The following is a 26,330-nucleotide window of genomic DNA, read 5'->3' on the forward strand; positions in this document are numbered from 1 at the left end:
ACAGCGGCTGTCTCTTGGGCATGCGCAGTAGAGTGGCTACGGTGCTAGCAGCTGAGTTGTGTGTGCAGTTATTTAATGACATTTAAAATGGCTAGTTGTTCTTGGGCAGAAAACATACTCCAGCTCCTCCGTAAAATGAATAACTTTTATTTACCAGGTATGCGGGTGACAGTAAGAGAAAGGATGAAACGGATGAAGGCAGTTTGATAAGTAACCACATCTAACTTTCTCTCCACAGGTTCGTGTCGTTCAAGCTGCTTTCGTTTTGAGATTGAAGGAGCCCAGGTCGGCTGGATACCTCCTCACGTAGCTTCGCTTTTAGCACGCTATCCAGACGTGTTCAGTCCGCCACACCAGGGTGCAGTGACCCTCTGCCACGGCCTGGACTCGTACGAAAAAAGATCCGAGGCTGTAAGTCATGTACTGCAAGCTCTCAGACAGGAGCCCTCTTTAACCTGCCTTAAAGGATGGAGAGATGAGGTGAGGCACGCAAGTCAAACGTCAACGTATACAATTGTGTCTTTGTGTGGTTTTTCACTGGAAGCATTACATATTCTTTACCCGTGGCCAACTGTATCACGAGTTGTAAAACCAAGCCTGACCCCCAGCCCTGTGCCAAAGTCAGAATTTAGTAAAACCTTTCAACTTTGCAAGCAATGTTCCCTCTAATTTTTCATGTGTCTGAGCGAACACACAAACTCCCTGAGCGTCCCTTGGACCACTGTGAGCAACAGCAGACATGTCCACTGTGGTCACGCCAGCATCGAATCCATCCAAGTTACATGGTTTATTAAAATAAGCAAATTACAGCATTCACGTTTATGTTAGACTACTTTTAATTAACTGCTTTAGCCCACTTACACGGGCGCAGCCAGTCACTTACTGACTAACACTGCAAAACAGAATTGTTAAAGTTTCAATTTTAATTTCAAATCAGGTTAGTTTTTTTTTTGTGTGTGTGTGCAACGCAGATTTTTTGTGCGCAGAGACCGTGCCAGCAGTGCGCAATTGCGCACGCGCGCAGCTTAGAGGGAACATTGTTTGCAAGTGTGTCCTCACTGCAACATCTGAGACTCAAGTACGCGCAAAAGCTCAGGTAAATGTAGAGGAAGTAGTGTTTCCACAAAGAATGCAAAGAAAACAGTTCATTTAAAGAACTGAAGGGTATCTACAAACCTTTGGCGTTGTGGGTGGATTACACTGTCCTCTGTTTTGTGATACAATTTGTCCTGTTTTCTAAATACAACATGAAAGTGATTTTTTTTTTTTTTTTAAGTATTTTCTTCATTTTGTTACTAAGAATTTCTTGTGTTTTACATGCTTTATTTTGCACTATAGTGAAATATTTCTGTATACCATTCAGAAATTGTCATTAGTTGTCTTTTGCAATATAAAGTTTTTTATTTGTGCGTGCTCAAATATGGGGCCGGGTCTTGTATTGGATCGCACTATCTGGACACGGCAACTTGGCTTTACAAAACTTTTCACATTAAATGAGCTACTACATGTATTTTAATTATTCTTAATTGTTTTGTTATCTCTATAGCAAAACAATTAAGAATAATTAAAATTTTACATCACTACGTGTTGCATCCATCTCTTCATCGTAGAATTCAGACATTTTCAGTCCCAATGCCACAGATGTATAAATCAAGCACGTAGCCAAACATTTGTGTCAGTTTTGCAACAGTCTCGCTTGTGAAGTTTCTTCCCTCCAACATATTCCACAATCTACTACACGTAATATTAATAGAAAAAGTAACTTTGTGGCAACTCAGATGAAGTTACACCCATTGGCATATAAGTTGCCAAAGCTCTGCTTAGCCAAGTTCCATATCTCCTGAAAATTAACACTGGCCCCAAAAACTATGCACCAGGAGCTTCAAGGCATTCTTTCCATGGCTGAACAGCTTTGATATGTGTAATGTGTTGGTAGCACAGTACTTTGTTCATATAGTGTGGCATGATCCAAACCAGACGGGTCCATTATAATGCTTTGTTTTTTACCTTTTAACTTAATCATTTTTATCTCTTAGCAAATTATGTGACTCCAATTCCAGCTATAACGTGTGTTTTGATTTCTAGGCCTATGCCCTACAATAAACACTGCTTTGAAAACGTTTTTGCCACCTTTCTTATCATTAGTTTTTATGTGCCTAGCCCTAAGTGAAAGTGGGGGGAGTCATGTTTCTGTTCCACTAGTACCTACTTGGCTCCACTTGGCTCGACTCTTTTTTTGGGGTTTTCCATTAGGTAGTAGTTCCTGATTCCAGGTACTTTTTTACTATCTGCTGGGATTCCAAGTGAGCAGAGTCGATTCAAAAATGTGACATTGGTAGACTGCATTCCACTGATTGCCAGTCAGTGACTTCACTCAGTGCTGTGGTTCCCAAGGTGGGGGGTGGGGGGGCTCCCACACAAATGCAAAGCAGAAGATGAAGCATCGCCAAACCAACTTCCTCCCAAGCCAAAGACAAGAAAATATGATGAACAGCCCCTGCTGACTTCAGCACATCCAAGGAGGAACAGTTCATTGATCTAACCTCTGATTCAACAAAGAGGCTGCAGTTTAAGAGGCTGTGCGAAGATTTTCTTGTAAAACAAAGGAGCCTAGTAAAAAAAAAAAGTTTGGGAACCACTGACTCAATGTCACATAAAAGCAAGTCCTTCACAAAAATCAAACCTGCCATTTTTGTAATTGGGGAAGTGTCTACGCAAATACCAATACCTTAGACCAATCATGATATGCATATTTATTTGGTCTTGGTGACTGATGATAGCAGGAACCAGGCAGAACAACCTGAAATGAGAATGTGTACCAGGAGATCTGTGAGCTGATGGCTGCTCAGGGATACCAGAGGACGTACCAGAGCAATCTCAACAAAAACCTATCGAATATAAAAGCGATTGCAGGACCATCAAGGACCACCACAGTCAGAGTGGTTCGACTGGAAATGGTTTAATCAAATGGACTGCATCTGCAGGCACTGACCGGCGAGCAACAGGAGGAAGATTGGGCTTGACTCGGCTACAGCATTGTTGGAAACCATAATGAGGATGGTGAGTTCTTTATGGGTTAATGCGTCTTTTATGCTAATTATCCCATTGGTGGTAAGCTCACTTTGAACTCAAGAATATTTTAAAGGTAATACCATTGTCTCCTATATGCAGACAATAACCTAGATGGTTAACTATCAACTCTAACTCCAAGTAGTCACTTCCAAGAACAAAATATTTTTAGCTCCAAGTGCATTTCCACAATATTGTTTTTAAACTGGCTTTCATTAACAGTCTCCCATTTCTGCCTTTCGCAAGAGGAAGAGGACCCACACCAAACCGGACCTGACAAGTGTACTTGAAGAGATGCAGGCTCAGTGTCCTAAATCTGGGCCACCATGAACAGCACAATCGATTTGCTTCTCAGTGAGAGATGTAAGGCAATTGAGCAAGAAGCCATCTTCCAGAGGAAGGAGATTACAGAGTGCTACCTTCATCCAGGCATTCCTCTTTGTGCTGGGTGAGCTTGTACAGGCAATGAGTTGCCAGCGTAAGTGACATTTTTACCCCTCAGCTGTGAAAGGCTGATGTGGTATCATCGTCACCCTGTTGGCGAGCGGGCAGCATGGACTCCTAATTTTGTAAATGTGATAACTCAAGAAGGAAGTCACGTAGGACGTTTAAATTGAAACCATAGGTGCAACTACTAAAAATCGGGGACAGGTTTAAATCTCAGTGACCTTGACTTGAAAGGTCTGAGGTCAAGTTTTCTGAAAATCTTGTGAAAACAAGCATAAAGCATAACTCAAAAATGTAGGATTTTGAAATTAATACCATAGGTGTGGCTAATAGGAGGCTGAGTGGTAGCACTGGCAGTCACCAGTATTTTTACAACATGAATGCAATAAATGTATATAGTTTAACTTTTCAGCCTTCATTTTGCACATTGTAAATCGTTTGGATTTTGCTGCTGACTATAATAAAGAATTCAGTGACCATTGTGTATGTGATTTTTTTTTTGTTTTTTATTTTGTCTGTTACAACACCAGTAGGGAAAAAAAGTACAAACCAAACAATTATCAGTGAAGTTTTGGTGCAATGACAGCTCATTTGTAATAAAAAGTAACCAAAAGAAATAATCTTCTTCACCAGGTAAAGTCATCACAAAAAACACTATGTTATTGGATGCGCCAATGCAGAAGATATTGCACACTTTAGTTATTGCAACAGTATATCAACAAACTGTGTCATACTGGTGTCGGCATTTCCTATAACTCTGTTAGTGTTTATTAGGATTTAACATAACACAAACAAGTTAAATTTATCTTTTAACATTTAATTTGTATCACTGAATCTTGGTCACCAGGAAAAATAAAACTTAGAAACAAAGATGGAGACAGAACACAACTTTATTGTCAAAATTCATAGTGACATTAAACAGGAGTGCATTTGTGGGGACATGACTGGGAAGGCAACGGCACCTTCCCTTCAGTCTGCTGAAAGCATTTTCAATAACCAGCCATGCTCAAATGATTGTCTTTTTTAAATGTCCAGTGTCATGAAATGGTTTCAAGAACCAGCCTTGCAAGGGACAAGCTGTGTCTCCAAGTATGTAATAGCTACCACACCATTGTTCTTGATGTGAGCTGGTAAGAGGTTTTCCCAGCTAGCTAACTCCCACAGTGTGAACATATTGGTATGGTATTCAGTTATATTGGAAAACAACCTAAACCAAGTTGAGTCTAGTTGAGTTGACTCAAGATGAGTAGGTACTAGTGGAAAAGAGGTTCATTTGTCCTCTAAACCTAAGAACTGGTTGTGCTACCCTTGGCAATGAGAACTGCAGTGCAAAACATTTGTCATGACTTGCAAGTGTATTAGAACATTATCATGCTGTATGGGTTATACAGCAGGATCGTGCACTTCAGTTTCAGAGTATTATATGATATAGCAAGATAGTATTTATATATATATATATATATATATATATATATATATATATATATATACATATATACATACAGTGGGGCAAAAAAGTATTTAGTCAGCCACCGATTGTGCAACTTCCCCCACTTAAAATGATGACAGAGGTCAGTAATTTGCACCAGAGGTACACTTCAACTGTGAGAGACAGAATGTGAAAAAAAATCCATGAATTCACATGGTAGGATTTGTAAAGAATTTATTCATAAATCAGGGTGGAAAATAAGTATTTGGTCACCTCAAACAAGGAAAATCCCTGGCTCTCACAGACCTGTAACGTCTTCTGTAAGAAGCTTTTCTGTCCCCCACTCGTTACCTGTATGAATGGCACCTGTTTGACCTCATCATCTGTATAAAAGACACCTGTCCACAGCCTCAACCAGTCAGACTCCAAATGCCGCCATGGCCAAGACCAAAGAGCTTTCGAAGGACACCAGGAAAAGAATTGTAGACCTGCACCAGACTGGGAAGAGTGAATCTACAATAGGCAAGCAGCTTGGTGTGAAAAAATCAACTGTGGGAGCAATCATCAGAAAATGGAAGACATACAAGACCACTGATAATCTCCCTCGATCTGGGGCTCCACGCAAGATCTCATCCCGTGGGGTCAAAATGATCATGAGAACGGTGAGCAAAGATCCCAGAACCACACGGGGGGACCTGGTGAATGACCTGCAGAGAGCTGGGACCAAAGTAACAAAGGTCACCATCAGTAACACACTACAACGGCAGGGAATCAAATCCCGCAGTGCCAGACGTGTTCCGCTGCTGAAGCCAGTGCATGTCCAGGCCTGTCTGAAGTTTGCCAGAGAGCACATGGATGATACAGCAGAGGATTGGGAGAATGTCATGTGGTCAGATGAAACCAAAGTAGAACTTTTTGGTATAAACTCAACTCGTCGTGTTTGGAGGAAGAAGAATACTGAGTTGCATCCCAAGAACACCATACCTACTGTGAAGCATGGGGGTGGAAACATCATGCTATGGGGCTGTTTTTCTGCCAAGGGGACAGGACGACTGATCCGTGTTAAGGACAGAATGAATGGGGCCAAGTATCGTGAGATTTTGAGCCAAAACCTCCTTCCATCAGTGAGAACTTTGAAGATGAAACGAGGCTGGGTCTTCCAACATGACAATGATCCAAAACACACCGCCCGGGCAACAAAGGAGTGGCTCCGTAAGAAGCATTTGAAAGTCCTGGAGTGGCCTAGCCAGTCTCCAGACCTCAACCCCATAGAAAATCTGTGGCGGGAGTTGAAAGTCCATGTTGCTCGGCGACAGCCCCAAAACATCACTGCTCTTGAGAAGATCTGCATGGAGGAATGGGCCAAAATACCAGCTACTGTGTGTGCAAACCTGGTAAAGACCTATAGTAAATGTTTGACCTCTGTTATTGCCAACAAAGGTTATGTTACAAAGTATTGAGTTGTATTTTTGTTATTGACCAAATACTTATTTTCCACCCTGATTTACGAATAAATTCTTTACAAATCCTACCATGTGAATTCATGGATTTTTTTTTTCACATTCTGTCTCTCACAGTTGAAGTGTACCTCTGGTGCAAATTACTGACCTCTGTCATCATTTTAAGTGGGGGAACTTGCACAATCGGTGGCTGACTAAATACTTTTTTGCCCCACTGTATACACACACACACACACACACACACACACACATGCAATGGCAAGGTGGGAACAGCCCACCTGAGATTGGGAACTGACCTGAAAGACAGGATAATTGCGAAGCTTAAAACCTGGACTCTCTGTAGCTGATTACCAAGACTACGTAAAAAAGCCTTTGAGGATCTACTAGGTGATGTGAATGCAGCACTATACCATCACCGAAACTAACCAGCTGATCTACATCATGGCAGCAGTGATCAATGAGGTGCATGGCTACAAGTAGAACAGCCACAAGGAGCAGTACAGTCCATGGAAAAGGAGGCTAGAGGCCAAGATCAAGGAAGCATGGAGGAAAGTTAGCCAACTATAGGAGCTGCAAAATGGTGCAATGAAGAAGGTGCCTAAGAAGTACAGCACGCTGTCTCTACCTGAGGCCTTGGAAACTACCAAGGAAAGACTCGCAGCCTTGGCCAGCCGCTTTAAGAGGTACACCAGAGAGATAGAAGGCACGTGAACAAACCACTTGTTCTCCACAGAACCATCCAAGGTGTACAGAGACTGAGCAATACTGGAAGAGCATATGGGAGAAGGACACAACACATGATGGCAATGCTCAGTGGCTAGTGGATCTAAGAGCGAACCACAACAACCTCCCTGAACAGAGACCAGTAACCATTACAGTGGCAGACATCCAAGAAAAGGTCTCCAGTATGAAGAGTTGGACAGCACCAGGCCCCGACATGATTCATGTCTACTGGCTGAAGAAGCTGACTGCACTCCATGAGCGTCTGGCAGCACCAATGAACCAGCTGCTAGTGGATGAGAGACACCCAGAATGGCTAACTGAAGGCCGGACAGTCCTGATCCTCAAGAACCCCCAGAAGGAACCGGTTCCATCAAACTACCAGCGAATAACCTGCCTCAGTACCATGTGGAAGCTCCTGTCAAGCATCATAGCAGCTAAGATGAACAGACACATAGCTTGATAGTGGGGCACAGAAAGGAAATGGCAAGAGGAGGAGCCAAACGCGAGCTATTGGTAGACAGAGCAGTTGCCTGAGACTGCAAGACCAGGCTGACCAACTTATGCACTGTCTGGATTGATTACAAGAAGGCCTGTGGCTCAATGCCGCACACCTGGATCTTGGAATGCCTAGAACTATACAAGATCAACAGAATCCTAAAAGCCTTCATTCACTTGCTAAATGAATACCTCAGGCAGCAGAAACCCAAGAATGCAGAGAATGAGGAGGCACCATTATGGAAGGACAGGCCCCTGCACGGTATGTACCACAGGCAGATAGAGGAAGTGGCTAACATCCAGAAATCCTACCAGTGGCTGGAAAAAGCCGGACTGAAAGACAGCACAGAGGCACTAATCATGGCAGCACAGGAACAAGCTCTGAGCACATAGAGGCTGGGGTCTACCACACCAGGCAAGACTCCAGGTGCAGGCTGTGTAAAGATGCCCCTGAGACAATCCAGCACATAACAGCAGGGTGCAAGATGCTAGCAGGTATGGAGCACCATAACCAAGTGGCTGGCATAGTATACAGGAACATCTGTGCCGAGTATAACCTGGAAGTCCTGATTAGTACCTCTGTGCTGTCTTCTACTCCAGCTTTTTCCAGCCACTGGTAGGATTTCTGGATATCAGCCACCTCCGCTATCTGCCAGTGGTACATACCGTGCAGGGGCCTGTCCTTCCATGATGGTTTCTCCTCTTCCTTTACTTTCTTGGGTTTCTGCTGCTTGAGGTATTCACTGAGCACGCAGTCAGGAAGATGGCCCTCTTCTTCCTGATGTATTCTTGGATGTTTGTTGCCTCATCCTGGACCGTGGTGCTGACACTCACTAGTCCCCGGCCTCCTTCCCTATGCTTAACATACAGCCTCAGGGTGCTGGACTTGGGGTGAAACCCTCCATGCATGGTCAGACGTTTCCTGGTTTTGATGTCAGTGGCTCCTTTGGCCAGCTTATTAACCGAGCAGGGTGCCTGATCACAGGCAGGGCGTAGGTGTTGATAGCCTGGATCTTTTTCTTACCATTCAGCTGACTCCTTAGGACTTGCCTGACCCTCTGCAGGTACTCAGTGGTTGCAGCTTTCCTAGCGGCCTCTTCATGGTTCCCATTTACCTGTGGGATCCCCAGGTACCTGTGGCTGTCCTCTATGTCTGCAATGTTGCCTTCTGGTAGTTCAATCCTGTCAGTTCTGGCTACCTTCCGTTGTTATCATCAGACTAAATTTCTCCAGTCTTAACAACATTCCGATGTCGTTCCTGTAGATAGATCCTGGTGGTGAGGATCAATGAATCAGTGTCACGTTCACTCTTGGCATACAGCTTAATGTCATCCATGTAGAGGAGGTGGCAACGGCTCCATTCTGTAGCTAGTATCTGTAGCCAGTCTTGTTAACGGTGTCACTGAGGGGGTTCAGGCCTATGCAGAACAGCAGTAGATCCCGCACTTGATGTTGACTTGTGATATTGGCTTGAAGTTGGGCTCAAGTGTGTACGCCACATCCCCACTGAGCCACATCCCCACATCCCCCACTGAGTCATTGATGGTCCTGATAAGAATATATATATACACACACATATATATATATATATATATATATATATATTAGGGGTGCAACGATACTCGTATCGATATCGAACCGTTCGATACAGTGCTTTCGGTTCGGTACGCATATGTATCGAACGATACAACATTTTTAATTTATTTTATCAACTTTCCTTCTGACGATGCTGTCTGTGTTGAGCGCTCAGTGGATCTGCGCTCGACAGTGCAGCCTGGGCGGAGTAGTCGAACACAGATTCACTGAGCGCAGGGCAAGCTAGAGACAGAAGCTAGGCTAGTTGCAACATGGCAAATTGAACCTCCTCCACCCTCATTCACATCTGGCGTTTGGAACTATTTTGGTTTTCATGTGACGTATGACCCTGAAGGTAAGCGTGTCATGGACAAAAGTAAAACAGTATGTTGGATGTGCCAGCAATGCTCAATTGGTGGGAACTAGTGTGTTAGCGCAGTTAGCTCGTTAATGTGTTGACGTCTTCCAGCCCCACTCTTGAGGCGATCCGCGGTAGCTCGTTAACGGAGATTTGCCGTGTTGTGACATTAATGTAATTTCAGATTAACGCTGACAGCACTAGTGGGAAGCCCAGAAGAAGCGTATAGTATAGCTTTTATTTTGGAAAGAGACATTTCTCCATAATAAACTCTCTTTTCCAAAGATGAGTGATTCCTCAATCAGATACAGGGCTCGCAAAATCGCTAGCCCGACGTCCTGGGGCTTTTTTCCAGTCGGGCTACCAAAATCTATCTCTGCCCTGCCCGTCGGCCTATCGTAGGAAGGAAAAATATATGTCAATGCTTTTGCATTCTTTCGGAAATGTAGCTGGGTAATTATGTCATTGGCATCGGCCACTGTCAATATGTGACATACTGAAATCACGTTTGAATTTGCGCTTGTTTTCTGCTTTCACTTTGCAATCGCGTGAACTGTGTATAGAGAGCGACAGTACTGATTGGTGAGTGATGATAATTTGCGCACCAATTCCTCTGACATCGTCTTATCAATCGTTAGCTTACTATGCAAACATGACAAGTGAAATCTCCCGCAGCTTAAACATGTGAGAGGTTGATCGCGCAGAGAATCGCTGAGCGTTATGTTAGTGCGTGTGTAAAAGCAGCAGGATATATATTTTAGTTCTGCTGAGCCAAATAAGACAGGTCAGGGTGAAGAAGTGACAAAACGCAAAAGTTATGACAAATCAGACTATAAGACAAAAAGAAAGTGCAGCTTTATGGTTTCATGGACAAAAGAATTTCTGTGGCTGCAATATGACGAGCTAAATAACCAGGGCTGCACATAAGTGGTCCGCAGGTGCGCATTCGCTGTCAAAATAAAAAACGTGCACAAGATAAGAAGTTGCAACGTGTGTTTGCGTACATAAGATTTTCTGGAGGAGGACAGACATTTGTTTAGAACTCTTAAAGATGTCAAAGAAGCTCCTTTAAGCAATTACTGTGATGTTCCTCCACCTCCAAAGAAATGTCAGGAGTCCGAACCACAAAAGAAGCGCGTATTCTCGGAAAAGTGGTTGCAGGAGGTGAGCTGGCTTCAAACAAATGATGAACGCACAGAGATGTGGTGCAGAATGTGTCGTGAAAATTTAATAAATGACAAATTAATAAAAAGGCATGAACATTTTTATTGTATCGAAAAAATATCGAACCGTGACACCAAAGTATCGAACCGAACCGAACCGTGAATTTTGTGTATCGTTGCACCCCTAATATATATATATATATATATATAGGACCATATATGTATGTATATGTATGTATGTATGTACGCCTAGAACTAAAGCATCCCACATATTTTATTAAAGTGCATGTTAAAGGACATGTGCTGGTCAAAGTAGCTCCAAGATTTATCACAGTGTTAATGAAAGCAAAGGTAATGCCTTAGCAGTATTTGATTAAAAAACCTGCTTATGAGGATTTAAGGCCAAGTAGAAAAGCATCAGTTTGATCTGACTGTAGGAGAAGAAAATTACACAACATCCAGCCCTTTATGGCTTTGAGACATGCCATAACTTGTTGATGTATAGATTATTATACCTGGGCTTTATAGCAATGAAAATGTAAGCATCCATCCATTTACATAATCCCACTAACTGCATGACTTTGACTGGTGGAAGAAGCCGGAGAACCTGGAGAGAACCCATGCAGACACAAGGAGAACATGCAAACTTCATAAAGAAAAGCCCCGGCCAGATGGTGGAGTCAAACCCAGCAGCTTCTTGCTGTGTGGCAAGAGTCCTAACCACCATGCTAACCAAATTGCATTGCATTACATTTTGGCTTTGGGTTCAGTTTTTTACTTCTCTGAATGGTTATAAGCAGGTGGAATGAAAAGGGCAAAGCAAGATAGTTTCACTGTCTTAAATATAGGTGGAAGGTGTGAAAAAATGTTCAAGGTTAAATCAACGTACATGTTCTCACTTATAACTAAAACATCTATTCTTTCAGAAATACAGTGTAATGCCCAGATTTTCAGACTGCCCTTTGATGTGGATGGAAAGAGCAGCTACAAGTAGGTTTTGGAGCACCATCTCATCCTTTTATATTATACCTGTGTTTGAGCTGTATGATCAGACCATGCTGCTACACTGCAGGTCTCTTTGGGGTGAAGCGGTATGGAGTTCATATCAATGGCTACACTGTCAGTGACAGTCAGGAGATTTGTATGTGGTTGGCACGGCGCTCCCACACCAAGCAGACGTACCCTGGGCTCCTGGATAACATGGTAAGAATAGACTGAAACACTGACATACTGCCATAGTGTGATGAAAGCATTGGTGCATCATCTCATGTCAAGCTATTCCACTTCAGTTTCTTCAGTGTATTGCTTGTATCCTCGAAGGCAGCAGGTGGGCTGGCTGCTGGTGTGGGCATCAAACACACTCTGGTCAAAGAGTGTCAAGAGGAAGCCTGTGTTCCAGCAGCCATAGCTAAGAAGGCTCGTCCAGTTGCAACAGTAAGGTGAGCTTGATACACTGCTAAGAAGAAGAGGGTTAAAGAACAACGCTAAGGGTAGTCTACACTTTGTTTTCTTACTGACATATCTCCCGAAAAGACTCCAACTAACAGTGATTACACAGTAACAGATCAAAAGGCAAAAACAGAGCCACCAGATCCAGATCCCCACATAATAAGGGGGATGGGGCTGTGGATATATATATATATATATATATATATATATATATATACATAAAACACCCAGCTCGCCCTCTGCGGGCGGTTTATCCTTCAAGCTCGGGTCCTCTACCAGAGACCTGGGAGCTTGAGGGTCCTGCATAGTATCTTAGCTGTTCCCAGGACTGCGCTCTTCTGGACAGAGATCTCCGATGTTGTTCCCGGGATCTGCTGGAGCCACTCGCCAAGCTTGGGAGTCACCGCACCTAGTGCTCCGATTACTTGCCATTCATATTATTATTCGGTGGCTGTAGCTCAGGTGGCAGAGCAGGTCAGCCACTAATCAGAAGGTCGGTGGTTCGATCCCAGGCTGCCTCCTGGCTGCATGCCAAATATCCTTGAGCAAGATACTAACCCCATATTTGCCTACTGGTGGTGGTCAGAGGGCCCGGTGGCGCCTGTGTCCGGCAGCCTCGCCTTTGTCAGTGCGCCCCAGGGCAGCTGTGGCTACAATGTAGCTTGCCATCCCCGGTGTGTGAATGGGTGAATGACTGAATGTAGTGTAAAGCGCTTTGGGGTCCTTAAGGACTAGAAAAGCGCTATACAAATGCAGGCCATTTGCAGGCCATTTACCACTGGGATCACCGTTACCTTCACCCTGCACATCCTCTCGAGCCCTTGGTATTTCTCAAGCTTCTCGTGTTCTTTCTTTCTGATGTTGCTGTCATTCGGAACCGCTACATCGATCACTACGGCCATCTTCTTCTGTTTGTCTACCACCACTATGTCCGGTTGGTTAGCCACCACCATTTTGTCCGTCTGTATCTGGAAGTCCCACAGGATCTTAGCTCGGTCATTCTCCACCACCCTTTGGGGCGTCTCCCATTTTGACCTCGGAACTTGCAAGCCATACTCGGCACAGATGTTTCTGTATACTATGCTGGCCACTTGGTTATGGCGTTCCATGTATGCCCTGCCTGCTAGCATCTTGCACCCTGCTTTTATGTGCTGGATTGTCTCAGGGGCATCTTTACACAGCCTGCACCTGGGGTCTTGCCTGGTGTGATAGACCCCAGCCTCTATGGATCTTGTACTCAGAGCTTGTTCTTCTGCTGCCATGATTAGTGCCTCTGTGCTGTCTTTCAGTCCAGCTTTGTCCAGCCACTTGTAGGATTTCTGGATATCAGCCACCTCCTCTATCTGCCGGTGGTACATACCGTGCAGGGGCCTGTCCTTCCATGATGGTTCCTCGTCTCCCTCCTCTTTCTTGGGTTTCTGCTGCCTGAGGTATTCACTAAGCACTCGGTCAGTTGGGGCCATCTTCCCAATGTATTCTTGGATGTTCGTTGTCTCATCCTGGACTGTGGTGCTGACACTCACCAGTCCCCGGCCCCCTTCCTTCCGCTTAGCGTACAGCCCCAGGGTGCTGGACTTGGGGTGAAACCCTCCATGCATGGTAAGGAGCTTTCTTGTCTTTATATCAGTGGCTTCTATCTCCTCCTTTGGCCAACTTATTATACCAGCTGGGTACCTGATCACAGGCAGGGCGTAGGTGTTGATAGCCCGGATCTTGTTCTTGTCATTCAGCTGACTCCTCAGGACTTGCCTGACCCTCTGCAGGTACTTGGTGGTTGCAGCTTTCCTAGCTGCCTCTTCATGGTTCCCATTCGCCTGCAGGATCCCCAGGTACTTGTAACTGTCCTCTATGTCTGCAATGTTGCCTTCTAGTAGTTCGATCCCCTCAGTTCTGACTACCTTCCCTCTCTTTGTTATCATCTGACTACACTTCTCCAGCCCGAATGACACCCCAATGTCATTGCTGTATATCCTGGTAGTGTGGATCAGTGAATCGATGTCTCGTTCACTCTTGCCGTACAGCTTGATGTCATCCATGTACAGGAGGTGGCTGACAACTGCTCCGTTCCGTAGTCGGTATCCGTAGCCAGTATCCGTAGCCAGTCTTGTTAATGATCTCACTGAGGGGGTTGAGGCCTATGCAGAACAGCAGTGGGGACAGAGCATCTCCTTTGTAGATCCCACACTTGATGGTGACTTGTGCTATGGAGTTGGCCTCTAGTGTTGTACGCCACATCCCCATTGAGTTCCTGATGAAGGCTCTTAGGGTCCTGTTGATCTTGTATTCTAGGCATTCCAGTATCCAGCTGTGGGGCATTGAGTCATAGGCCTTCTTGTAATCAATCCAGGCAGTGCACAGGTCGGTGAGCCTGGTCTTGCAGTCTCGGCTGACTGTTCTGTCTACCAGTAGCTGGTGTTTTTGCGCCTCTGTTATTCTTGCCAATCCCTTTCTGTGCCCCGCTCATGTATTGACCCATGTGCCTGTTCATCTTAGCCGATATGATGCCTGACAGGAGCTTCCATGTAGTACTGAGGCAGGTTATTGGTCGGTAGTTGGATGGGACCCGTCCCTTCTTGGGGTCCTTGAGGATCAGGACCGTCCGACCTTTGGTTAGCCATTCCGGGTGTCTCTCGTCAACTAGCAGCTGGTTCATTTGTGCTGCCAAACGCTCGTGGAGTGCAGTCAGATTCTTCAGCCAGTAGGCGTGAACCATGTCAGGGCCTGGTGCTGTCCAACTCTTCATACTAGAGACCCTTGCTTGGATGTCTGCCACCATGATGGTTACTGGGCCCTGTTCAGGGAGGTTGCTATGGTCTGCCCTCAGATCCACTAGCCACTGAGCATTGCCGTTATGGGTTGCGTCTTTCTCCCATATGCTCTTACAGTATTGCTCTGTCTCCAGCCTTGGTGGTGCTGTTCTCTTATTGTTCCCTTGCCACTGAGAGTACACCTTTGCTGGTTCTGTGGAGAACAGCTGGTTTATTCTCCTGCCTTCTGTCTCTCTGGTGTACCTCCTCAAGCGGCTGGCCAAGGCTGTGAGTCTTTGCTTGGCAGTTTCCAAGGCCTCAGGTATGGACAGCTTGCTGTATTTTTTTTATGCACCTTCTTTGTCGCACGATTCTGCAACTCTGTTAGTTGGCTAACCTGCCTCCGTGCTAATTTGATCTTGCCCTCTAGCCTCCTTCCCCATGGAGGATACTGCTCCTTGTGGCTGTTCAACTTATAGCCAAGCATCTCACTCATCACTGCTGCCGTATTGTAGATCAGCTTGTTAGTTTCGGTAAGCGTGGCTTTAGGTATCATCCGTAGTGCTGCATTAACATCATCTAGCAGACCTTCTGAGGGTACTTCACATAATCTTGGTAACCGGCTACGGGGGATCCAGGTTTCAAGCTTGGCCATGATCCTATCTTTCAGGTCAGTTCCTCTCGCACTCAACGATCCTTCTCCTATCGCACTTGGAGCTTTGTACCCAATCTCCCCCCTGACCTAGCGTCCTGGCTCCCCCTTGCCGTAGCATTTATGTTGTACCTTGTCAATCTCTAGCTGTGAGAGCAATCCCTTCTTTCGAATGTGAATTGGAACACTGAGCTACTAGTTGTTTCGCCGTCATTGTGGATGTTGGATATCGAAGAAACCATAGGTCCCTCCTATTCATGTAACCCCTTCCGCCAGGGTTACTTGCGTAGTAGCATTCCAACAACGCCCTGTTTTCGTCTCTTGCTTCTTGTTCTAGTAGCCCACTTCTCGTCAGGGTGCCCTGGTTCCTCAACACCTGACGCGGACCTCGTTGATCCGGGCGACGTCCAAGCCGGCATGCCTTCATATTTATGTGTCTCGCTCATGTCTGCGGTAGGCTCGCTTAGCATAGGGGGTCTAGCCTTAGGACCCTTTCTGGATACAGATGCCCCAGGCGGGGATCAAACTTGCGATCCTCTGCTCCTGTACACACACACATATATATATTAGGGGTGCAACGATACTCGTATCGATATTGAACCGTTCGATACAGTGCTTTCGGTTCGGTACGCATATGTATCGAACAATACAACATTTTTAATTCATTTTATCAACTTTCCTTCTGACGATGCTGTCTGTGTTGAGCGCTCAGTGGATCTGTGCTCGACATGCAGCCTAGGCGGAGTAGTCGAACACAGATCCACTGAGCGCAGCGCAAGCTAGCAGACAGAAGCTAAGCTCTCGTTGCAACATGGCAAATTGAACCTCCCCCACCCTCATTCAGATCTGGTGTTTGGAACTATTTTGGTTTTCATGTGACGTATGACCCTGAAGGTAAGCGCGTCATGGACTAAAGTAAAACAGTATGTTGGATGTGCCAGCAATGCTCAATTACATGGGTGGGAACTAGTGTGTTAGCGCAGTTAGCTCGTTAACGTGTTGGCCGTCCAGCCCCACGCACGGGGTGATCCGCAGTAGCTCGTTAACAGAGATTTGCCGTGTTGTGGCGTTAACCTCATTTCAGATTAACGCTGACAGCACTAGTGGGAACACAACGAATATGACTGCACATTTACGCCGACATCATCCTAGTGCAAAGACAAGTGGAAGAAGACAAAAACAACAAGCAGCATGCTACGAACCTTACCCGAGTCATTTAGACAGCCGTTAGCACATGATTCTCCTTATGGGGACCTGATATGTTTAATATGCTGCTGAGAATATAGCCCAGAAGAAGCGTATAGTATAGCTTTTATTTTGGAAAGAGACATTTCTCTGTAATAAACTCTCTTTTCCAAAGATGAGGGATTCCTCAATCAGATACAGGGCTCGCAAAATCGCTAGCCCAGCTAGCGATTTTGCCAAATCTATCTCTGGCCTGCCCGTCGGCCTATCGTAGGAAGGAAAAGTTTATGTCAATGCTTTTGCATTCTTTCGGAAATGTAGCTGGGTAATTATGTCATTGGCATCGGTGAGCCACTGTCAATATGTGACATATTGAAATCGCGTTTGAATTTGCGCTTGTTTTTTGCTTTCACTTTGCAATCGCGCGAACTGTGTATAGAGAGCGACAGTACTGATTGGTGAGTGATGATAATTTGCGCACCAATTCCTCTGACATCATCTTATCAATCGTTAGCTTACTATGCAAACATGACAAGTGAAATCTCCCGCAGCTTAAACATGTGAGAGGTTGATCGCTGAGCGTTATGTGAGTGCGTGTGTAAAAGCAACAGGATATATATTTTAGTTCTGCTGAGCCAAATAAGACAGGTCAGGGTGAAGAAGTGACAGCCAAAGAAAAGCTTACCACAAAACGGAAAAGTTATGACAAATCAGACTATAAGGCAAAAAGAAAGTGCAGCTTTATGGTTTCATGGACAAAATAATTTCTGTGGCTGCAATATGACAAGCTAAATAACAAGGGCTGCACATAAGTGGTCCGCAGGTGCGCATTCGCTGACAAAATAAAAAATGCGCACAAGATAAGAAGTTGCAACGCGTGTTTGCAGACAGACAAACAGACATTTGTTTAGAACTCTTAAAGATGTCGAAGAAGCTCCTTTAAGCAATTACTTTGGTGTTCCTCCACCTCCAAAGAAATGTCAGGAGTCCGAACCACAAAAGAAGCACGTATTCTCGGAAAAGTAGTTGCAGGAGGTGAGCTGGCTTCAAACAAATGATGAATGCACAGAGATGTGGTGCAGAATGTGCCGTGAAAATTTAATAAATTACAAATTAAACAGTATGAACATTTTTTTTTTGTATCGAAAAAATATCGAACCGTGACACCAAAGTATCGAACCGAACCGAACCGTGAATTTTGTGTATCGTTGCACCCCTAATATATATATATATATATATATATATATATATATATACTAGGGGTTCAACGGTACACAAAATTCACGGTTCGGTTCGGTTCGATACTTTGGTGTCACGGTTCGATATTTTTAATATATATATATATATATATATATATATATATATATATATATATATATATATACTAGGGGTGCAACGGTACACAAAATTCATTGTTCGGTTCGGTTCGATACTTTGGTGTCACGGTTCGATATTTTTTTGATACAAAAAAAAATGTTCATGCCTTTTTAATTTGTCATTTATTAAATTTTCACGGCACATTCTGCACCATATCTCTGTGCGTTCATCATTTGTTTGAAGCCAGCTCACCTCCTGCAACCACTTTTCCGAGAATTCGCGCTTCTTTTGTGGTTCTGTCCTCCTCCAGAAAATCTTATGTATGCAAACACGCGTTGCAACTTCTTATCTTGTGCGCGTTTTTTATTTTGACAGCGAATGCGCACCTGCGGACCACTTATGTGTAGCCCTGGTTATTTAGCTAGTCATATTGCAGCCACAGAAATTCTTTTGTCCATGAAACCATAAAGCTGCACTTTCTTTTTGCCTTATAGTCTGATTTGTCATAACTTTTCCGTTTTGTGGTAAGCTTTTCTTTGGCTGTCACTTCTTCACCCTGTCTTATTTGGCTCAGCAGAACTAAAATATATATCCTGCTGCTTTTACACACGCACTCACATAACGCTCAGCGATTCCCTGCGCGATCAACCTCTCACATGTTTAAGCTTGCTGCGGGAGATTTCACTTGTCATGTTTGCATAGTAAGTTAACGATTGATAAGATGATGTCAGAGGAATTGGTGCACAAATTATCATCACTCACCAATCAGTACTGTTGCTCTCTATACACAGTTCGCGCGATTGCAAAGTGAAAGCAAAAAACAAGCGCAAATTCAAACGCGATTTCAATATGTCACATATTGACAGTGGCTCACCGATGCCAATGACATAATTACCCAGCTACATTTCCGAAAGAATGCAAAAGCATTGACATATATTTTTCCTTCCTACGATAGGCCGACGGGCAGGGCAGAGATAGATTTTGGTAGCCCGACTGGAAAAAAGCCCCGGGACGTCGGGCTAGCGATTTTGCGAGCCCTGTATCTGATTGAGGAATCACTCATCTTTGGAAAAGAGAGTTTATTACAGAGAAATGGCTCTTTCCAAAATAAAAGCTATACTATACGCTTCTTCTGGGCTATATTCTCAGCAGCATATTAAACATATCAGGTCCCCATAAGGAGAATCATGTGCTAACGGCTGTCTAAATGACTCGGGTAAAGTTTGTAGCATGCATACTTGTTGTTTTTGTCTGCTTCCACTTGTCTTTGCACTAGGATGATGTCGGAGTAAATGTCCAGTCATATTCGTTGTGTTCCCACTAGTGCTGTCAGCGTTAATCTGAAATGAGATTAACGCCACAACACAGCAAATCTCCGTTAACGAGCTACCGCGGATCGCCTCGTGCGTGGGGCTGGACAGCCAACATGTTAACGAGCTAACTGTGCTAACATACTAGTTCCCACCCATGTAATTGAGCATTGCTGGCACATCCAACATACTGTTTTACTTTAGTTCATGACGCGCCTACCTTCAGGGTCATACATCACATGAAAACCAAAATAGTTCCAAACGCCAGATCTGAATGAGGGTGGGGGAGGTTCAATTTGCCATGTTGCAATGAGAGCTTAACTTCTGTCTCGCTAGCTTGCCCTGCGCTCAGTGAATCTGCGTTCGACTACTCCACCTAGGCTGCACTGTCGAGCGCAGATCCACTGAGCGCTCAACACAGACAGCACCGTCAGAAGGAAAGTTGATAAAATGAATTAAAAATTTTGTATTGTTCGATACATATGCGTACCGAACCGAAAGCACTGTATCGAACGGTTCAATATCGATACGAGTATCGTTGCACCCCTAATATATATATATATATACACATATATACACAAAATGTGGAAGTTAAATTTTTTATTTTTATCAGTATATTTGTTGCTGGACAGTAACAGGAGGCACTGTGGAAAAGGCTCATTCCACTGTGATGTACCACAGAAAACCATCAGACAGCTTCTGTCTATAAAACCAGAACTATCTTTATTTGCAATATCTTTTTACATTTCTACATTGTATTTTTGATTGTTGATTGTTTGATTGTGATCTACAGATCTGTCACTTCAAAGCCTGCGCAGCTGCTTAGAACCTCTCAGCAGCTGCAGCTCGATTCTGTTGCTGTAACAGGCAGAACAAACACAATTCTGTGAACACTGTTTTTGCATTAATTGGAATAGTGTGATAAAAATGAATTAAATACTGGGTATAATAAAACGTGTTTTAGTAGTCAGAATGGTAGAGGGGCACCGGTACTGGTGTTGATATACTGCAGCTTTGGTGTGGCTGGATCACAGCCTCACAGTGACACCTCTGGAAGAACCTCCTGTTCTGGAGAATCATTGCTTTATGAAACAGTTAATTACATAATTGGATTTTCAAAGAGACAATTTAGCTGCTTTTGTTTTATTTTATTTTCAAGCTACACATATGAGGATGAAGAGGGTGTGTTTCCAGAAAGCCAGTTTGTCTTTGATTTGGAACTTCCTTTGGAGTTCAAGCCCATAATAGTGGATGGAGAGGTGCAGGAGTTTTACCTCCTCCCCATAGATAAGGTTAGTGTTTTTCTCATACTATAATTTGGGAATTCAGCTTCTAGGAGCCAGTACTGCATGGGTTGAGATATAGATGACACAAAGATATAAAATATAGCATCTTGTTTCAGGTGAAGGAACTGCTGGCCACTGATGACTTCAAACCCAACTCTGCCATGGTAGTCTTGGACTTTCTCATAAGACACTCATACATTGACCCTGACACAGGTTTGTGGGTGTTTGCAAAATGTCCACAGTCAAAAAACCAGCTCACTGCCTTAGTTCTCTTTTTGTTGTCATTTCAGAGCCGTACTATCAGGACTTTGTGACAGGACTCCACCAGATATTATAGAAAGAAGATGTAGATTAAACTCACTGTGCCTGAGGCACCATATGTCGTGTGTCGCCAACATTGTTGTTCACATTTACAGTTGCAAGAAACATCATAAAAATGTGAACTGATCTTCAGAAACACTAAAGAAAAGTCACACACTTTATTGTACAACATGTTAATATTAAATGTAGTGAGTTATTATATTTCACAGGTGTTTTTCATGCAGTTTTGTTCAGTGGGCTCAGCCTGATAACTGCAGGTGAGTGGTTCAGAGGATGGCTGAACCACATGAGTGCTGGATCTGAGAATGACATGTAAGAGTTATCATGCACAACACTTTGCAGGTGTCATGCAGACCTCAGAGTAATTATGCGCTATATTATCTATAGTCATAGTAAGACCTTTTAAGTACAAAGTGCAATTTCAGTTTCTGCAATTCCACCCATTAAATGCAGTAATCATACCTGATTCAAATCTAGTCATCTCCTTATATACTGCAATTCTAACTTAGATTTGTCTATAGGATAAAAATGTAGAGAAGAAAAATATGTTATGTTATTCTTTTGAGTATGTAGAGCTCAAACAGAAGATAAGCAACCTCATTAGAGTAAAGCACACATGGATATTTGCTGTGTAGGCGGGTGGTTTGTGGGATCCAGCACTGGTCACATAAACCTGACAGAGCCTGGAGCTGTGTTTGGTACTGCTGAAAAACTGTTTACACAGTAATATATACGACAATATACACATATAACACTCCAAAAGAAGAATGTTTTGAGATTCCTCACAGCAATAAAGTGGAACTTGCAAGTTCATCTTTATTTATTGGTGCTTTCTGTTGTAAAATCTTAACAGTGTTCACTGGACCAGTCTTCATCACAGGTTTTTCTACAGTTGCTCGTGACACTTGCACAGTAACGAAGAACAACTTTGGACCAGTCCTTCTGCGAGGTGTTTCAGTTCATCAAGTTATGGAATATCTTGATCATAAAATATCATCGCATCATGCTACACCAGCTCATGTGGGTTAAGCGCAGGCCTCCCTGATTTTTCTTTGAACAATTCTAATATTAATTTACATCCATGCTTTGGGTAATTTATCTTATTTCATCAAACTGTCCTAAAATTCAACTCGTGAATCGCTCGCTAGATCCAGTGCAAATAATCAGACTCTTTGATTCAATTTATTGTTCCTTTAATGACTGTAAAGCCTCAGGTGTACTTCCACTTGCATGCCCACTAGTGTCAGACTATAAAGTAATGACTCCTCGGGGTCTCCAGTTGTCTGTGTCCACAATGGAATATATTTGAGGCTGAAGAAATCAAGCGTTGATCCCAAAACATGCTTCCTCCACCATATGTCATTGTTGGGATGAGGTTTGATGTGCAGTGCATTGGTTTTGCAAAAACAGAACAGTCATTTTATCTGCTGAACTGCTAAACTGTCAGGTTTTTAGAATGGCTTTCATAACCTTCTCCAGCCTCTCTGCATCTAAAGCCCTTAAATGTGGGGCTCACACACACTTACTTCATAAGTCTGCCAAGTGTTGGCCAGTAATTACAGTTAGACTTTTATGTTATTTTTCCTTTGTGAGGCAAAAACTAGACTCATTGCTTATCTGCAATACTTGAATATTATAACAGTTGAATGTTTGCAGTATGGATTTGGGATTAAACTTGGCTGTCGATGAGGTTATAGTATCAATGGGGAATATGTTCCTGTTATACGTTTACAGACACATGAACATCTACACAGACCATCATACTCACCACCCAGCCAAGACTTGGACACTCTAAGCGGGTAAGAGGACAAAACACATGAGAAGAGACACACACAGCAGATTTGGTCATTCTTAAATGTATTTCCTTTAGAAAACTTTACAAAAGACTACTGGATATAAAATAATATTTTGCTTACAAATAACCAATCCTATAGAACATAGGTGTCAAACTCTGGCCCGCGGGCCAAATTTGGCCCGCAGCCTAATTACATTTGACCCGCGAAGCCATACCAAATTACTATCAGAGCTGGCCTACTGGTATTATACAGCTAATATATATATTGTTTAGTATTAAGCTTTGCTTGTTCCATATTCAGTTTTTCAGCAAAACGTGTTTGAGTCCATAAGAAAAGATTCATTCTTAAATCTGGAGGAAGATTTTTTTTTCAATAAATATTAATGTTAGCCCGCGACTTTGTTCCAGTTTTGAATTTTGGCCCACTGTGTATTTGAGTTTGACACCCCTGCTATAGAAGATCCTTGCATTTTGCATTTCAGAATTTGGACATTGTGTGTTTTTATATGACACAGACATTTGAAGCTATGTGCAAATAATATAAAAGTAAGCTGATGGAATATCCCATAGTTAAAATAGCATACAATGGAATGCAGAGCAGGAAAGAAAAACAAAACATATAGGTATATATAAATGTTCAAACTTGTACTTAAATAATGAGTTACATATTAGCCTCACAACATGCTTTAAAGTAGCATAATGTAAATTTCCAGAGCCCTAATTCCATCAGTACAACACAAAGATATTAGAAGAGAAACACTGTTCTTTACCAAGTGTGTACAGTCTAACTGTAGCACTGATGGAATTAGTGTTGCAGAAATTGTACATTATATGAATTCTTCAAGACAGCAGGTGAACAAGACCGGATCAGAAACATGGAGGTGTCGCATTAAAACTGGAACTGCTCGACTCGAACACAATCCTTTCTTCTATAAACATCCACTCCTCTGTGTCAGAGGTACACCAAGGCCTCTTTAATATCTGACAGTTAACAAAAACTCTGTTCAGGATAATTTGCCTTTGTTAGCACTTCTATAGCCAACTACATACAGTGTTAGACAGTCCACATCAGTTTAATGACTTGAAAAACAAAATCGAGCAATCAAATTTTGAAAAGTTGTACAAAACACTGGTAATTTAATCTTACACACAAGGTTTGGCATCACACAGAAAGTCCTTGTTTTGAAAGAGAAGCGCAGACTTTTATTTTGAAAAACAAAAAGTCAGAAAGGAACCACAGTCTATGTCTACATCATACACAACTAATGTAATCATGCATTGCTGTAATTTTATTGGAATACCTGTATTGGAGTAGAAAGGCCGATTCTTAGCACACAGTGTTCCAATGGCATGTTGTTACTAATTCAAGTTTATCATGTTAGAAGGTTAATTCATTACATTTTTAAACTTTTAGCTAGCTGAGTGACTGAAACATCAAACTTTGTGTGTTCAACCATAATGTGCTATGAAAGTGAACGCTACTACATGCAGGAAACTGCCCAGAACATTGTACACAATATTATTCCCTTTATAGAACAGCCCAACTGAGCAGCAGGCCAAATACGTGAGTCTGCTGTCTGAGAACAACACCTGTTAAACACTAAACAACAAGAGCTGAGAAGCAGATCAGGAACGCCTGCTTAAAAACAGTGGGGGAAAAAGAGACCACCTTATAAAATGAATAGATGGGTAAAGGTTTTGAATCCATTTTAAAATTATTTTGTTTTTAATTCTCTTAATGGGTTTGTCCCTGAGCTGCTTCACCCTTACATGCCGTCACATGCTCTTACATCAGCTAACCAGGTGCTTTTATAAATCCAAAGGAGACCCAGCTTCTGCAGCTTTGGCTCCCAAAATGTGGGATGAGCTGCCTCTGGAGGTCAGGCAGGCTCCATCCCTCACTGTTTTTAAAACCCGTTTAAAAACACACCTTTTAACCCACACACCTGGCTTTTAACCCAGTGAGAGTTGTCATCTTCTTACCCTTTGTATGTACTTTTACTGATTTATTCTTTTGTTCTCTTATTTTCTGTACAGCACTTTGGTCAACTGTTATGTTGTTTTTAAAGTGCTTTAGAAATAAAGTAGGGGAAAAAAAGAACAGATGTTGGACAGAGGAAGTCAGGGAGAAAGTTTTATGAACAGATAAACCTAAGAGGTATTTGGGTCAAAAAGAATATTTCTGAGACAAAGACTGAAGGATCGTGGAGGTGTGCCTGCCACCTGTCAAGTGGCACTTTGTAAAAGTTTTGGAGGTCTTTGGGGTGAACTGGGAAATTCTGGGAAATTCAGGACCACATCGGATCCTGTGGTTGCTGACTGACTGCAACAGCACAGTGAGCCATAGAATGACTCTAAACTATACAGAAGCAGCTGAGAGCCCAGCACAGTCATTGGGTCTCAGTCCACTCTCACCCACATTAAACTGGGAGCTTCTGGAAGAATGAACTAAAATGTCAGCAAACTGGTGGTAGAATGCTGGAAAGACTCAATTATTTTTGCAAAAATCATTATTTCTAACTTTTTAATATCAATAATATGTTTTCTACTCACTTTAGGATTCATTTAAAGAATTTAAAGAATAAAAGTGATTTTTATTGAATTATTTAATTTGACATTTGGCGACTGTACTTTTGAGCGGTAGTGTGGATTTTGAATGTGAACCTGCAGCGACAGGTTACTTCATCATCATAAAGAAGGAAATCAGGTCTGTACAGAGTTGGTTGGTCTTTGCAGAGAAATAAAGGAAATGACAAAAGTACAGACTAATAGGATGTTAACTCAAAGAAACGCCGCAAGCCAAGTCCTCCAGAAACTTGTTCATATGGTACACAGCTGTGAATGTACTGAACACCTGGGATGGATCTGTTCTAAAGATGGGCTCGTGTACAGACCATCAGGCTGCAATTTAGAATAACGGAGACCACTTCATAGGTCTGGAAATCCCAACACACCTCTTTAAGAGAGATGGTTCCTTCTTTCCATGTTCTCTTGATTTTAGGTTTGATGAATCCAAAGATATGATTACAGATTAAAGGGAGATTAAACCTTGGACATGAATGCTTACACTCCCCTTTTGACCTAGTTTGATTTTTCTCCCTTATTCCTGAAAAGGCCCCATACAATTCTGCACAGCATGGTGACAAAGTAGAAACAGGAGGAATGTTTTTGTTGGCAAGGATCCTTTCCTCCTGTCCTCCCTAACCTGTGTAACTTGACTCTATAGCAGAAGGCAGCCACTCTTTCTGCCTCGTTTCTTGGCCTGTAGCGCCGCCCTGGTGGCCATCTCAAACACCTCCCTCACACCATCCTTCGTCTTGGCTGAGCACTCCAAGTAACCAAAGGCATTGATCCGGTTGGCCATTTCTCTCGCCTCCTCTGACTTCACAGGTTCCTGTTTGGGAAGAACAAAACCATGAAGGAAAACCAGCTCAATCCAATTAAAAAGAAGAAGTGAAATCATTATTCGACCCTCTGTGGGATTTATACGTTTGCTCACTTAGAAGAAATGAATACACTCTAATGTTCATGGTAGATTAATTTTAATGG

General features: G+C 43.0%; 2 protein-coding genes across 4 annotated transcripts in view; one reads left to right on the plus strand and one right to left on the minus strand.

Moving 5' to 3' along the window:
* On the plus strand, positions 1-24,824 carry tpk2 (thiamin pyrophosphokinase 2). The gene is made up of 8 exons (XM_085146734.1): positions 1-157; positions 239-480; positions 11,646-11,709; positions 11,792-11,922; positions 12,040-12,158; positions 20,539-20,671; positions 20,782-20,878; positions 20,956-24,824. Exons 1-8 carry the CDS (start codon positions 76-78, stop codon positions 21,000-21,002), a joined length of 915 nt encoding a protein of 304 aa, XP_085002860.1. The 5' UTR covers positions 1-75; the 3' UTR covers positions 21,003-24,824.
* The window catches only part of LOC146494742 (rho-related GTP-binding protein RhoA-C), a 10,931-nt gene continuing 8,559 nt past the window's right edge, over positions 23,959-26,330 (minus strand). For all 3 annotated transcript variants that reach the window (XM_085146737.1, XM_085146739.1, XM_085146738.1), the window contains exon 5: positions 23,959-26,175. In XM_085146737.1, coding sequence (XP_085002863.1) covers positions 26,002-26,175 — 174 coding nt within the window. In that variant the 3' untranslated portion in view covers positions 23,959-26,001. The remainder of the gene's footprint in view (positions 26,176-26,330) is intronic.

Source organism: Neolamprologus multifasciatus, chromosome 20 (assembly GCF_963576455.1).
Source record: "Neolamprologus multifasciatus chromosome 20, fNeoMul1.2, whole genome shotgun sequence".
In the NCBI taxonomy this organism is placed as follows: Eukaryota; Metazoa; Chordata; class Actinopteri; order Cichliformes; family Cichlidae; genus Neolamprologus; species Neolamprologus multifasciatus.